We start from the raw sequence: 14,339 nt of genomic DNA, 5'->3' as shown, positions 1-14,339 counted from the left end.
TTTCCTCATTAGTTGATATTTCTCAGCTCAGTTCTGAAGTGGTGCTGTGGCCAAAACCCAATCAACCCCCCCCCCCCTCCCTTTGGTCCTAGCAACACTAATCTACAAGGCACTTTTACTTTTAAATGATTCATTGATGTCTTAGCAGATCGGAGGTGTTTTGGTATCAAGCCTTCAGCAGTAAGTGAAAGATTTGAACCCCTTCTGCTACCTGAGCTTGGGGTCAAAGTCCTTACTACACAAATCCTTTGAGCTTCATACTCAGAACATGGAATAAACAGCAAGCCATTTCTTTAAAGCCATTATGAATTATGCACTTCTGAAAATTTCAGGGCAAATTGATGCTCGAGATTCTAAGAAGGCGACAGATGTAAGAAATGAATATCCCATAAAAGACTTCCTTAGAACCCCGTGTTGAGCCAGCGTCTTTTTTTCCCCATTGTTTCCAAAAAGGAGAGGGCGTTTGCAGCATCAGGCGGCCGCCCAGAGAAAAGGCGAAACATTCAGCTTTTTTTTTTGCCGAGTTTTTTTTGGTGCAGCCACTCCGGGCGCTTCGATTTGAAAATCTTTCAACTTCTCAGAAAGGCGCTGTTGACTTCACCGGCGCTCTTTTTTCAAATGTATGATATTCCCTGTAGTTTTGCCGCCTCTTTGCTCCGTGTCTGATGGGGAAAAAGCGATCTAACATAACGCAGATGTCAATAATGTGATGCCATAATGTGGCATGAAGCGATGAAGCGTAGTCAAACTCTGACATGTTTTCATGTCAAACATGAGAGAAAATGTTGCATTGTAGGAGTCTTACACAAAAAGAAGTCAAAGACAAACATCGGAATGGGCAATCGGCTTAAATTGTTATTTCAAACATTGGTATCGGTGTTGGCCCTGATCTTCCCAATCGATGTATTTCAAATGATTTCAGTTCATACTACATACTCAGTGTGACGTCCAAGACCAAGATCATAAATATCACTGAAAAATCATCATCTTGTGTCACTCACTTAGACTGTAACACCGGGACAGTTGCGGCCATAACCCGGGGGATAGAAATCTAATTATGACAGAATAAATGTTCATTGTTTTAGAAAATAATGATCCTTTGAATCAAAATAATGTGGAAAGAAAGCCTGTCAGTAGCGGTCTTGATTTAAAATCCGGGCTCTACCGAGACAAGACCGAATCAAAATGCCTCTGATGACGAGATGAGACCCAAACCTTCAAAAAGTGGTCTAGAGACCAACACTGATGTCGAGTACGACAACAATAGCGTGCACCTCTTGAGTGTTTTGTTTATATTTCTTGTCTTTGTTTTAAATTCTCTTTTAACTCGGATGTTTTATTTTGGAGACATCTATTCTTGGTCTTCCTCTTCTTCTAGCTCTCTTTTTCTTTCTCACACTTTTATTCAAAGATTACTCCTTGGGGTAATTTCACAGTGTAGTTGCGTGTGTGCGTGTGTGCGTGTGTGTGTGTGTGTGTGCGTGTGTGTGTGAGCTCAATCCTATCTTTGAAGATAGTCTGAAAATGGAAGTCTTGAATATTTAACCTTGCCCCGAGGCTGCCTTATTAATCCTCAGACTCTCACAGAGACTAACAGAGGCCGTCATGTGGTCCATCATGACGCTCTCTGGGAACAGAAAGGATCAGATGTACGGATAGAAGCAGAGCGACGGACCGCACGGGTGAAAAATGAAGTCCGGAAATGTTTGCTGTGTCCGGTTCGGTGTGAGACAAACTGACAGCTGCTTCCAAAAAGAAAAAAACAAAAACAAATAATTGATGAAAGAGTTGAGAAAGAAAAACTCTACAAAGAAACACCTACACATCTAAACTTCTAAACTTTGAGTAAAGTTAGGATGATTCTCTCTCTTGTTATCATCTTTAAATAATGTTTATTTGCTGCCTTCCTACACGTCCCTCTTTTCTTTTTAATAATTATTTCATCGTGCAGAATTCAGAAGCTGACAGGCTTTCTTCTGCTGTTATTTGAATCAAAAAAAAAACAAGGCAGAGCAATTTCAATATTTATGAAAGTCAGATTTCTGTGACAAATTGTTCTTCAGGTAAATGTCGCTCCTGCACATGCATACAGATGAGGCTCCTCACTTAAACATTTCTTTAAATGTCAATCAAGCCGTAAAAGAAGCCGATTTGTGTGCAGGGCTGCGTGTCTCTCGATGGACTGGGAACAGCTGCAGTCCATTTCCTGCATGTTAAAGAAGAAAGCCGAGTCATACATGGAATTTCATCTTCCCTCCAGCCATGTGTCGACTGTCTGATCAGCATTAGGACCATTACATAATCGTCAACAACCTGTCAACCATCGAGCGCCTCCATGAGGACTGGGCGTCACCAAAGACTACTCCTTCATATCCTCGTCCGTGCTTTGAGTTTTCCAGAGTTTAATTCCTGCTCCTTTGTGGGGTTTAAAGTCTTGCAACCCTTGTGAAGTCATGTCACTCTTTGAGGGATGAGCATGAGACGGGCTCACAGTAAACAAATCAACATGATTTCTGTAGCAAAACGACACTCCTGAGTTAGAAATTCACATGAAGAGACCGCAAAGTGTCAGTCATCGCGCCGGGTCTTAGAAACAGGAAGTTGGCAGTGAAGAAACCACAAATGAATGACAAAGCACAGAATGTAAAAATGTAAATTTGATGTAAACTCAGGATAAAGAACCGGACGGATCTGTCTTTCAAAGAGGCGTTTTTTATTTTAGATGTTTACAGTTTATACTCTATGTAACTCACTTACCTTCTCCAGATTTTGGAAATACACATACGTAGGTTAAAGAGCTAATATACATTAAGTCAGTGGTTCTCAACTCATCTTGCCTCAGGACTCACCACCTACTCCTGAAAGAATCGTGACCCAAATTTCTGATACTTTTCGACCTGTCAGATTTACTTACTGACTGACCTCAGTTGGTACAAAAACATGTGACGGAAGTAAGAAACTGAACAAAACAAACATGTTTTAAAAAGCTCTTCATAGACTTTTCCAGGCAAACATTCGCGACCCACTGAAAATAGCTCGGCGACCCCCCTCTTGGTCCCGACCCCACCAGTTGAGAACCACTGCATTAAGTAATGAGGAAAGATTGTCAAGTGGACCAAACCTCTTCTCTTTGGTCAAAGTCGTGTGTGTGTTTGTGTTCACCCTAACTGTTGGCATCCCACCCTGAGTTAACATGTTAAGCTTCCCACCCTGAGCGAGATGTCAGAGGAAAATCTCTGCTGTGAGAATATTTTCAGAGTAAAATCAAAACTTCAAACTGGTGGAGAATGTCGGGTTTGTTTAGTGTCATTACTTGAAACACTGAGCCACAGCCAAGGCACTGCAGCATTTTTTTTTATTTTTAAGATTTGTTTGGGGAGGGTTGTTAAATTCCTCTGTGGGGACAGGACAGTGGATAGGGTCAGAAATCAGGGAAAGAGAGAGTGGGGAATGATGTGCAGGAAATGAGCCACAAGCTGGATTTGAACCCGGGCCACCCGAGTCTGGGACTACAGCCTCTGTACATGGGGTGTTCGCTCTAACCACTAGACCACCAGCGCTGTATTTGACGATATCTGCCATAGTTATGAAAAATATCCAATATGGAAAAATGCATGGAATTAAGAGCCTACGAATGGAAACATGCACCAACAGCCGGCTGAATTTCTCCACATGACGAGCCCACGCGCCTCCATAACGTGGGACCGGGTCGTCTCGCTCTTTTCTCTACATGTCTGCTGTGTGCGGAAAAAGTGCGGAGGGGGTCCATCTGTGTTCAACACTGAGCGATCGAGGACGCGCACAAAGGGAGGGATTGAAGGACACGGATGCAAATTGAGAGCGAGGAGAAACAACAAGATGGTTAATACAATGTTGTGGCTCTTAAAGTCTGGCTGCTTGTGGGAGACAGTAACACTTCTGTCAGCGAGGAGGAGGAGGAGGAGGAGGAGGGCCAGGCCGCCAAAACATTAGCAACACAACCGAGAAGCAGAAATCATGTGAGGAGAACCGGGGAGGTCGGAGACAGAGAGGACAGGAGAGACGGGGGAGAAACAGACGGGATGACACTTAGAAATCAAAGTCTATGATCTACTTTTCTGACTTTTTCTTGGGATTCTCTTGAACGTAAAGTTTGAGACTGAGGAGGAAAACAGCGGCGAGAGAAACAGATGTTACATGTTAAAGGTTTGAGATGAACATCTTGACGGGAGGAATCTAAATTAAAAGTTTCCAGCAGCTAAAAGTGAGGTTTCAGAGATACAGAGTAAAGAGGACCTTTTATTGTGAAAGGATGGGTACCTGCTGTAGCCGTGACCCTACACAGGAGGCTGGTCATGAGCTGGTTACTATTAAACGTCACGCTGCCTGGCCGTGGACGAGCAGGGCGGTCACTAGCCTTCATGATCATGAGTTTTCCACATGGAACCTGACAGGTGACACGAGGTAAGTCCATGGTCAGATACTACATCCCCAGGGTGTGACCCTATCGTATGCAACAGCACTGTGTGAAACTTCAAACGTGGTCACGTCAGGACAGCCAATCGAGCTGCCATATTGGCGACTTTCACAGAATTACATTGTTAATCGATATTAATCTGAATTTTGATTGCATGTTTGAAATTTTATTGTTTTGCATTTCAACCTGTTTTTGTCATGCTTTTATTTTGAATTTTAGTACCATCTTAAGATAAGGGTACTTCACTTCCTGTTTGGATACTAAATGAAAACAGCTCAAAGGACCAATACAAAATCAAAACGTCTGATCTCATGGGGAGGATGAGAGTATTTTTTTGTGTTCAGTGAGACGTTCAAAGGTGCAGCAGTGTCGTTCTTTTCCATCACTGTGACTACAGGGAGACAATGTGGTGGCTTAACTACGGTGCACCTAAAGGGACAAAATAGCACATGTTATTGTATCTTGTGATAATGTAATTTAAAATGAATACATCATTTTAGATCGTGGGTGGCTGTGGCTCAGTTGGTAGAGTCGTCGTCTCTCAACCAGAAGGCCAAGGGTTCGATCCCCAGCTCCTGCAGCAAAATGTCGGATGTGTCCTTGGGCAAGAAACTTAACCCCAAGTTGCTTCCACTACTTTGTCAACAGCAGCCTCTGCCATCAGTGTGTGATTGTGTAGGTGTGACCTGCGGTGTAAAAGCACTTTGAGTAGTCAGAAGACTAGAAAAGCACCACTCAAGCTCCAGTCCATTTATCATTTTACCATCTTAATCTCAGCACGATTAACACGATACCGCAGATTAATGTCGGCCTATAATGGTGGTTGAATGTTGTGTCTGTGTTGTAACGCAGCCGCCTGCCACAAGCTGGGGCTGTACTTCTTGTTCATGGGCCTGCTTCCCCTCGTATGTAAACCAGCACAGTTTAATTAATGCTTAATTGATGCTTAATTGACACAGAAATAACTATTAACATCCCTATTAACATCCTTAAATCAGCTTTCCTGCCTGATTATATTTTAATCATCGTTTCCAAAGTTAATAGTTTTGAACTGTTGTTTTTTACTTTATTATACCCCCTCGTGGGGAGCTTCTGAAAAGTGCATTGTTGGCCTTCCACTCACATGCCTTCAGGCGACCAGCGAGGTAAGGCGAATGAGGGTTTAGACAAATTGGTTGCAAGCGGCGAGCGAGCGCTGCAACACCCCTCAGTGTTGACCCGTGAGAGTCTTTACGTTGGCAGGAGTTTGTGTGCTTCGCCTGAGGAGCAGGAAGTGGATTTCAGCTCATTAGCTTTTTTTATTTCAGGGTGAAACACACCTTCCTCGGTACAGCGCGTCGCTCTGCAGGCGCACAATAAAACGAGTAGTGTGTGTCGTAGTTTGTCAGCTTTATTGTTTGTAACAGGACATAGGAGACATAAAACGAGACACACACACCTGTTAGCGAGGGTGTGAGTTTCTCCAAATGTACACAAGTGAACACACACACTTCTACCGAGTTCCTGTTGTGTTTGTGTCAGTGTGGGTGGGGTTTGAATGTAACCACACACTCACACTGATCACGAGCTGAATGCAAACATAAGATTATTTCAGCTTGACAAGAGCTGTCTGACTTTATTGGCACGCTCCGCTCTTTCCCCAGAATCACTCAGCTGGTCAGAACATAAAGATCCTGCTGTGTGCGCGAGCGAGCCTGAAGGAGCTGCAGAAATGATGCCTGAAATCATTTTATTACTACTAGAGAAAGATTGTCCTATAGGTGACAAGTAGACGTTTGTGTCAGCCAATAGTTGACCAGTCGTTACATGTTAATGATATTATATTTTGGGAGGGGGCTGAGTGGAAAGATGTCAGTGTTTCATGGCTGTAATAGAAAGAAACGTTCTTGTTAATACTGCATTACAGGGAAATATATAACTCTATATATACTCTATAACTAACTAACTAACTATTTAAATAAGTGAGAACCCTCCTAATTACAACTCTGATCTCTATCTACAGATTCTACATAACTATGCTGCATCTGTAGATTGATTGACCAAAATCGAGGGGGCGGTCCTCTAAGTAGGCAAACAGGGTTTGAATCTGTCCTGCAGCTCCTTTCCCTCTTGCCATCCTCTCTCTTGGTGTTCTGTGTAAGGATGGAGTAAACCCAGTACTGCATTTCTTAAACGCACAGGGGGCTCTCAATCAAAACAATAACAAAAGATGACGACGAGGCTAACGGGGAATCATGGGAGTCCTCTCTGCTATTTCTCTGGCTTTGATAACTGTTGGAAATATTTGAGGTAATGTAAGTACTCAACAAAAAATTATATATAACTAATTTAGATATACTTGAATGTAAACATTGTCATACAATTCTACACACTAAGCCTTTAATGTACATCAAAATTCTTTCCAAATTATTCCAAAGAAATGCATTTGAGCTTTGTGCCGGCTTCACTTACTTTTTCACTTCACTCCACTTACTTTTGATCAGAAGGAGCTGTTCCAACTCGTCTCAACGTCTTGATGGAGACTATCTGAGAGCACTTCTTACAGTTCAGTCAAAACGTCTTCAAAGTGAGACTGTGCGAGTTGAGAATGCTAAAAGTGGCCAACCAATCTTTGTTGAACGCTGACATGGATTGGCGCCTTTAGTCCGATAACTGATTCGTAAATAACGTATTCAATCAGATCTGTCCCAGCCCTCACTATAATCACTCTGAATATGCGGTGAAAACTTGTCGGACTCTCTTCCACTGACTACATTTTCAGTTGACTATTGCTGCATTCATGTGTTGCTCGGGTGGTCCCAGTTTCCGAGTTGGGAAGTCGTTCTTCCAACTTCACTGTGTTCATGTGATTTCAGTTTGGAAAGTCTGAATGTAGTAAGAACAGCACAAAAAAAGTGTAGATGCTACAAAAAAAGAGCATTTAATTGTAACTGTTACAAGTTATATTTGAGCAAAAAGTTGATGTGCAATAATTGAATTAATAAGAAATATGTTGACATTAACAAAACATATTTTGGCCCCCATTTGATGACGATTCTGACGTCAAGTCGGGAGGTTTGGCACCTAATTATTGTCTGAGTTTCCGAGTTGTTTTTCCGTCTTCAGCAGGTGTTCATGTGCATTTTACAACTCAAATCATTTTTTCCGATGTGTCCGACACCACGTGAATGCAGCATAATTAATGATGCTTCAGTAATCCCGTATTATCTTGCAGAATGGTTGTTACTAAGTCCTGCACCCAGTCCAAACCTGTCACCAGTTTGTCTCAAACCACAGCAAAGCTTTGAAATCTTAGAGATGCATCGTACTGCTTTCTCTGCCTGACTGCTCAAACCCAACCCTTTATTTTTCGATTTTAGCAAAAGATGCTGTGTGCTTCATGATGTAAGAAAAAAACAACACGGGCCAGATGGAATCCAAAAAATTTGAATTTCAAAACACATCAACCCAGAAAAGCACTATTTTACATTTAGAGAGCCATGTGTGGTGAATATGCAGGCTATGCTGAGAGGATAAATATGGCAGCTTTCTTGATGACCCGTCCTGAGTGTAAGCTTTATTTATTCCTAATCAAACACAGTGGCTGGAGATGTGTGAGGCAGAGAGCTGTGTCTGGGCAGCACTGCAGCAGGGCGGGTTTCTTTATTCAGATACAGAGGTTGATACGTGCAAATTCAATCCAAGAAAAAAAAAACATGGATTGAAGTGGAGCTGTTCATTCTACAACGGCAGGCTTTAAACAACCAGGCCAAATAACCTTGATGACATCATCATGGAGAGGATTTTATACAGCTGTTCTCACAGAAGTATCGATGAATCCCTGAAATACAAAACAGAAACTTCAATGCAGAAATTACTGAATGGCAAGCTGTAAAGGTTACAATCCGAGATGAAAAATGACGCTTCAGTTTTCATTGCAGGGACTACAGGTGTGATTCACGGCTCTCAGCCCTCCTCTGCATGTCAGCCCCCCGTCATCCCAACATTGTTTGTCCTCCATCTAATAAAGGCAAATATGCCAAAAATAATTTTTAAAAGAACAAGATTTCAGGGGCGCTGGTGGCACAGTGGTTAGGGCGCGCGCCCCATGTATGGAGGCTATAGTCTTGCAAGCGGGCGGCCCAGGTTGAGTCCGGCCTGTGGCTCCTTTCCCTTTCTCCTCCATCCACTGTCCTTTCTCTCAATTAAATGCCCAAAAAACCCAAAAATAAATTTTCGGAAAAAAAAGAACACGATTTCTATGGCTAGCAGAACCGTGCACCCCATGTTCAGAGGCTACAATCTATAATCTATCCTCTGTTCTCTTCTACATAACAGTAAAGACAACAACAAGAGTGAACGAATATGACGCTCTAAAAGAGTAACTTTCTTCAAACTCCGGATGTCTGAGGGGCGGGGGGCTGTGAGCTGAGCGGCTCTATTTTCTTTGACTGAGCTTGCCTTCTTTATTTCTCTTATAACCAAAGTATCCACATTTGACCCTATATGTCCATCCATTGTCTTTACCGCTTTTCCCGTCAGAGTTGCGGGGGGGCTGGAGCTAATCCCAGCTGTCATTGGGCGAGAGGTAGGGGGAAACCCTGGACTGTTCGCTGTAGTCAATCATATGGACATAAAGAGACAGACAACCTGCAGGAGGAAGCCAGAGTACCTGGATAGAACCCATGCATGCACGCACAGAAAGGCCCTATCCGACGGGGATTTGAACCAGGAACCTCCTCGCTGTGCGGCAACAGAGCTAACCACTTCCTTATAAGCCAATATGTTCTAAAACCAAATAGACTGGCAATAAAAACCTCCACAACAGCAAACAGGTTGGAGATACAGGACTCTGACCTGGAAGGAAAGAGCTGTGTCCCCTCGGCTATTGAAGCTCTGAACAAACTCCCACATTGACGTTCACATTGGTTGCTATGGTTACTATTATGTGCTACAGTTTATATGTTTCTCCTTGTTTTACGTGTTTACCCATATGCACTGTATATATGTATCCATGTACCAACTGTGCAAGCTGTGATGACACATTTCCCCCTGGGGGAAAATACAGTATTGCATTGTATTGTAAAAAGCAATAACATTTGAAAAACATGTGTCTCCTACACTTACATAGCTGAGCATTGGGGGCTACAAGCTGAGCTTCCATAAACTTTTACGTTCTGGTTCTTATAAATACCCTGATATCTGACATCCTTCATTTGTTAACATTAATTTAAAAAAAGTACACAAACAAGAAACACTAAGGACGTCTGACGGAAATGTTTTTTTTTTGTCTACCTGACAGCCCCGACTGGCATAACAAATGTGACACTCCCGGTTGATATTGCCGTTGGGTCAGGTGCTGAACTGAAGCTTTGTTGCTTTAGTCCAGTTTTGACTGACAAAATTCTCTGCAGCCGTGAAATACTTGCAGCACCGAAGAAAGACTTTGTCCCGAAGATTCATGAATACTCTGGTGTTTCCTTTTATGAGGTATTAAAACGCATGAACCAGATTTACATTGTAGACATTCCTTAAAGACGCAGGGTATTGAGCACACTTTGACAGTATTACACATCAGCCTGGCGACGATGCAGAAGCAGCTGGATTCATGTTTGACTCTGGAAACACTTTGTTCTCTGTGCGCTGCTCCCTGCTCCGATGGTGGGAGTCGTTCTCTGGAGGCATCCAGTCCTGTCAGCCTGGATGTCTGTCGTTTGCGGAGAGCTGCTGCTTTTGTATCTGGAGATGTAGTCAATTATTCAGGAGGAGGATTTACCAACTTACTGCTCTCTTGATGTGACACCGTTGATGATTAACGTAGAAATCTAAACAGGGAAGGCTCACCTTTCTTTTCCTCACATTCCTCACATTCCCCCACCCTGTTTCCCTTTTCTAAAGCTCACTGACTAAACCCCCCCCCCCCCCCCCCCCCCGAGGTAATAATATTGATTTACTCATGACAGAAATGGGAAATGGTTGTAACTAAGTCTCCCTGAAGGGTTTAACCTGGAGGATGTCAGATTTGTTTATGCAGTCACTCGCTGCTGTACTCTGCCTCATGTGTGGGTGGTACATCAAGACTTTAAAAGTCATATCTGCAAAATACATAATACACAGGGACAATTAAGCAATACTGCGGGAAAGTTTTGAGTAAGAAATACCTCCTAAGAGATATAAAAAAAGATTAGTCCACAGAGAAATAAAGATTACAGTGCATTTAAGTCCATTATTGTTATAACTTTACAACAATGTTTCTCCATTGACACATCTATGAATGGGCTGTGAATGAATACCACACAGTAGTAAGTAATAAACATGGCAGTAAGTGTAGAGATTTATGAAAAAGAAACTGCCTTTTGGGGCGCCAGTAGTCTCGTGGTTGGGGAGCGTGCCCCATGTACGGAGGCTATAGTCCACCAAGTGGAGGGCCCGGGTTCAAATACGAGCTGTGGCTCTTTTCCTGCACGTCGTCCCCTACTCTCTCTCTCCCAGATTTCTGACTCTATTCACTCTCTTCCTACTAAATAAAGGCATCCAACGCCCCAAAACTGGGTGCTGATGGCCTAGTGTTTGGTGTTCGCGCCCCATGTAAAGAGGCTGCAGTCCTCCAGGTGGACGGCTTGGGTGCAACATGAGGTAGACAAATCAACATGTATTTTATGTTTAGCTCAATGCTCTGCAGATATTTTCAGATAAAAGCCCGTGGGACTTTCTCAGTCACATGTTTGTATGAGTGTTTGTGTCGGGCTGTCTGCTCGCTGGCCGACCTGTTTGGTATTCTGGTAGTGAATCTGCTGTTCGGTCGCCGCCAAGCGCTGTGTGTGTTCGACTGAATCAGGTTAGCGGTAAAAGCAGTCCATTAGTAAAAAGACTGCTTTTGTCTAATCCCCCGTGGTATTGTGATGATAAACCACACACTGTGGCAGGAGCCAGTTAAATGGAAAACTCTCCTTTTTTATTTACCAAGTCCACTTTGTGAAGAGTGTGAAGACCCCAGAATGAGACGGATAATGAGATGTTCTGAAGAGGACTTTTCATGATGTAGCGTAACTGAAAGCATCAAAAGATTGGTCGATGCAGCGTAAGTATAGCCTATTGTTCGGCCTTTTGTAACATGAGTGTGACTTCTGTGTATTTGTTGTTTTAAGATAACTTTGTTCAGTGCAGAGATGATCCAATATCATTTTGATTCTCTTATACAAATAGTGTGAATAGGATGAGCTGCCAATGAAAATTGACCTATGAGGCTGGTCCCCATTTTAAAACTGACACACATACAATGCTGGATGCCCATATTAAACTTGGGTAAAGTTTCAGCTCATGAGGTAAACATGTTGGAGTAATCCCAGCATAAGTCTGCAGAGGGTGCTACACGGCTTGTTCTGCAAGTACCGCAATAGTTCCCCGATATCAAAACAAGAATTTCATGATAAAGCTTCAAGCCTCTATGTAGGCCAGTGAAACCTCTTACTAAGGCTCTCTGCTCCCTGCAAAAGAGGGCAGTTCTCCCCTGGCAGCCCTGCAGTGTTCTCCCCCACGAAAACTTCCAGATAGCTGGCCAATCAGAAGAAAGGGGGGGGGGGGGATTAAAGAGACAGCAGCTGAAACAAACCGTTTCAGGCAGTGCAATTAGGGGTCTTAAAGACGCCAGTATCAGATAAATAAGGAGTTTTTTGAGCTGCTATACTCTACATTTCACAGTCCAACATGAAAGAAATGACATGACAACACTTACTGTAGCTCAACTACTGCTGCTAATCTGGTGCATACAGCACTGCAGAAGCTGTCAATTAATGGTGTTATACCCCTTCTTAAAGCTGTCGGCCCGCTGTTTGCGGTCTTTGCTGGAGGAACTGCCGAAGAACTACCTTTCACATCAAGCTAGCTGCTAGTCTGCTCCCGCGGCTAGCCCAGCTAGCCTCCACTCCGGTCTCTGGGGCTAATGTCAGCAGCTATCGCCAGCAACTGACTTGGCTGCCTCCTGTCTTCTACTCTCTGCTTCCACACAGTCATCCTCTACAGTTCGTCTGAACATCCTTCACTCAGCACCACTTCGCCACTCAGACTGCTATGCTGTGGATCACCCTGACGTGCCTGTTACTCTGGTTGACAAGCCTGTGGCTACTGGCTAACAACTCCAGGATCAGCAAAACAACATCCCCGGCTGGCATGGCACTGAAATACTCCATCGCACAACTGCTCAAACTGAACGATAACTCCACTCCTAAATGCATCTCCGCCATCAAAACCCTTGGACTACTACGACGACCCAGATACATCCATAGATGCTCCCGGCGCAAGTTTGTTTACTCCCGGTCTAGCCAGCATGGCCACTCCATCCCATCACTCTGGTCAGCTGAGCGGACTGACACACCCCCCACTACGTCATCGTTACAACAACGAACAGACGCGCTCTCCCTGTCTACGAGCCCTGCCTCAAGCTCCCCTGGACATAAACACCATGCAAACCCAGATGAAATTCACTCTGTTTAACACCCGGTCTCTGAACAACAAAAGTGACATTCTCAATGAATTCATACTGGACAATAAACTGGACTTCCTCTGTCTCACTGAAACTTGGCACAGCCCCTGGATTATCTCTCACTCAACCTGACCACACCAAATGGATACACTTACCTAGACAGACCACGCACTGAGGGCCAAGGTGGCGGCATTGCAGTCATACACAGACAGGACATAAAAACTAGCCTCCTCTCCCTTCCTCCTGCTCCCTCATTTGAATCACTTGCTTTTAAATACTCATGCACCACACAGCTGGTCATGGCTGTTGTCTACCGCCCTCCCAAGACTAACCCATCATTCCTCTCCGACTTCTCTCATTTTCTGACCCAGTTTTGTGCTCTGTCTCCCTCCATCCTCCTCCTTGTTGATTTTAACATACACTTGGACACACAGACTCAACAATAACCACTGAATTCATGGAAATACTGAACTGCTTCAACTTCACTCAACATGTCAACTTCCCCACCCATAACCGCGATCACATCCTAGATCTGGTCTGCTCCACTGGTCTCTCCATAAATCACCTCTCAGGCATGGATCTTACCATCTCCGACCACCTAGCTATAAACATAAGCATTGACATTCCCATCCCCCTGCCAAAACAAAAACGCTCAATCTACTTCCGCAAACTCAACACTGTCTCTCCTTACGCCCTATCATCTGCCCTCATGGACACATGTCTGCATACCCTCCCCCTGACCCCATCGCACCCTTTGACCTCACTGACTACTACAATCGCACTCTCTCCTCCTGCCTCGACCAGCTCGCACCAATCAAAAGCTTTTGACACCATGAACCATTCCATCCTTCACTCACCGCCTTGAAACCACCTTCAACATCACCAGCACTGCTCTCTCCTGGCTCAGATCCTACCTCTCTGACAGATACCAGTTCATCATCATTAACCACTGCAAATCCCCCACTGCTCCTCTCTCCCAAGGTGTTCCCCAAGGTTCAGTTCTTGGACCCCTCCTCTTCATCATGTACATGCTCCCCCTTGGTCACATAATCTGATGCCATGGACTCCAGTTTTACTGCTTTGCTTGCGTCATTAAGCTCCACATGGCCACCAAAGCCATCACTCCTGCCACTCACTCAATCCTCACTGACTGCATCACAGAAATAAAATCCTGGCTCCAAACCAACTTTCTCAAACTCAACTGCGACAAATCAGAAGTCATCATTATCGGCCCCAAATCCCTCATCAAATCCACCAACAACTTCTCCCTCACCATCGATGGCTCCACAGTGCTCCCTTCCCCCCACATCCGTAACCTTGGTGTCATCTTCGACCAAACCCTCTCCTATGACAAACACATCAAACACATCACCAAAACAGCCTTTTTCCACCTCAGAAACATTGCCAGCCTCCACCCATCCC

At 44.0% G+C, this 14,339-nt stretch overlaps 1 protein-coding gene across 11 annotated transcripts in view; it reads left to right on the top strand.

Annotated features, from left to right (window-relative positions):
• plekha7a (pleckstrin homology domain containing, family A member 7a) overlaps positions 1-14,339 on the top strand; it is a 161,645-nt gene that overhangs the window by 14,703 nt on the left and 132,603 nt on the right. The window contains exon 1 of one of the 11 annotated variants that reach the window (XM_065956889.1): positions 4,031-4,443. The exons of the other annotated variants lie outside the window; for them this stretch is intronic. Coding sequence (XP_065812961.1) covers positions 4,292-4,443 — 152 coding nt within the window. The 5' untranslated portion in view covers positions 4,031-4,291. Of the gene's footprint in view, positions 1-4,030; positions 4,444-14,339 lie in introns of those variants that run through there. 11 annotated transcript variants of the gene reach the window in all.

Source organism: Labrus bergylta, chromosome 7 (assembly GCF_963930695.1).
Source record: "Labrus bergylta chromosome 7, fLabBer1.1, whole genome shotgun sequence".
Classification (NCBI taxonomy): domain Eukaryota; kingdom Metazoa; phylum Chordata; class Actinopteri; order Labriformes; family Labridae; genus Labrus; species Labrus bergylta.
The sequence above is the reverse complement of the archived record's forward strand: the minus strand, read 5'-3'. Positions and strand labels throughout refer to the sequence as shown.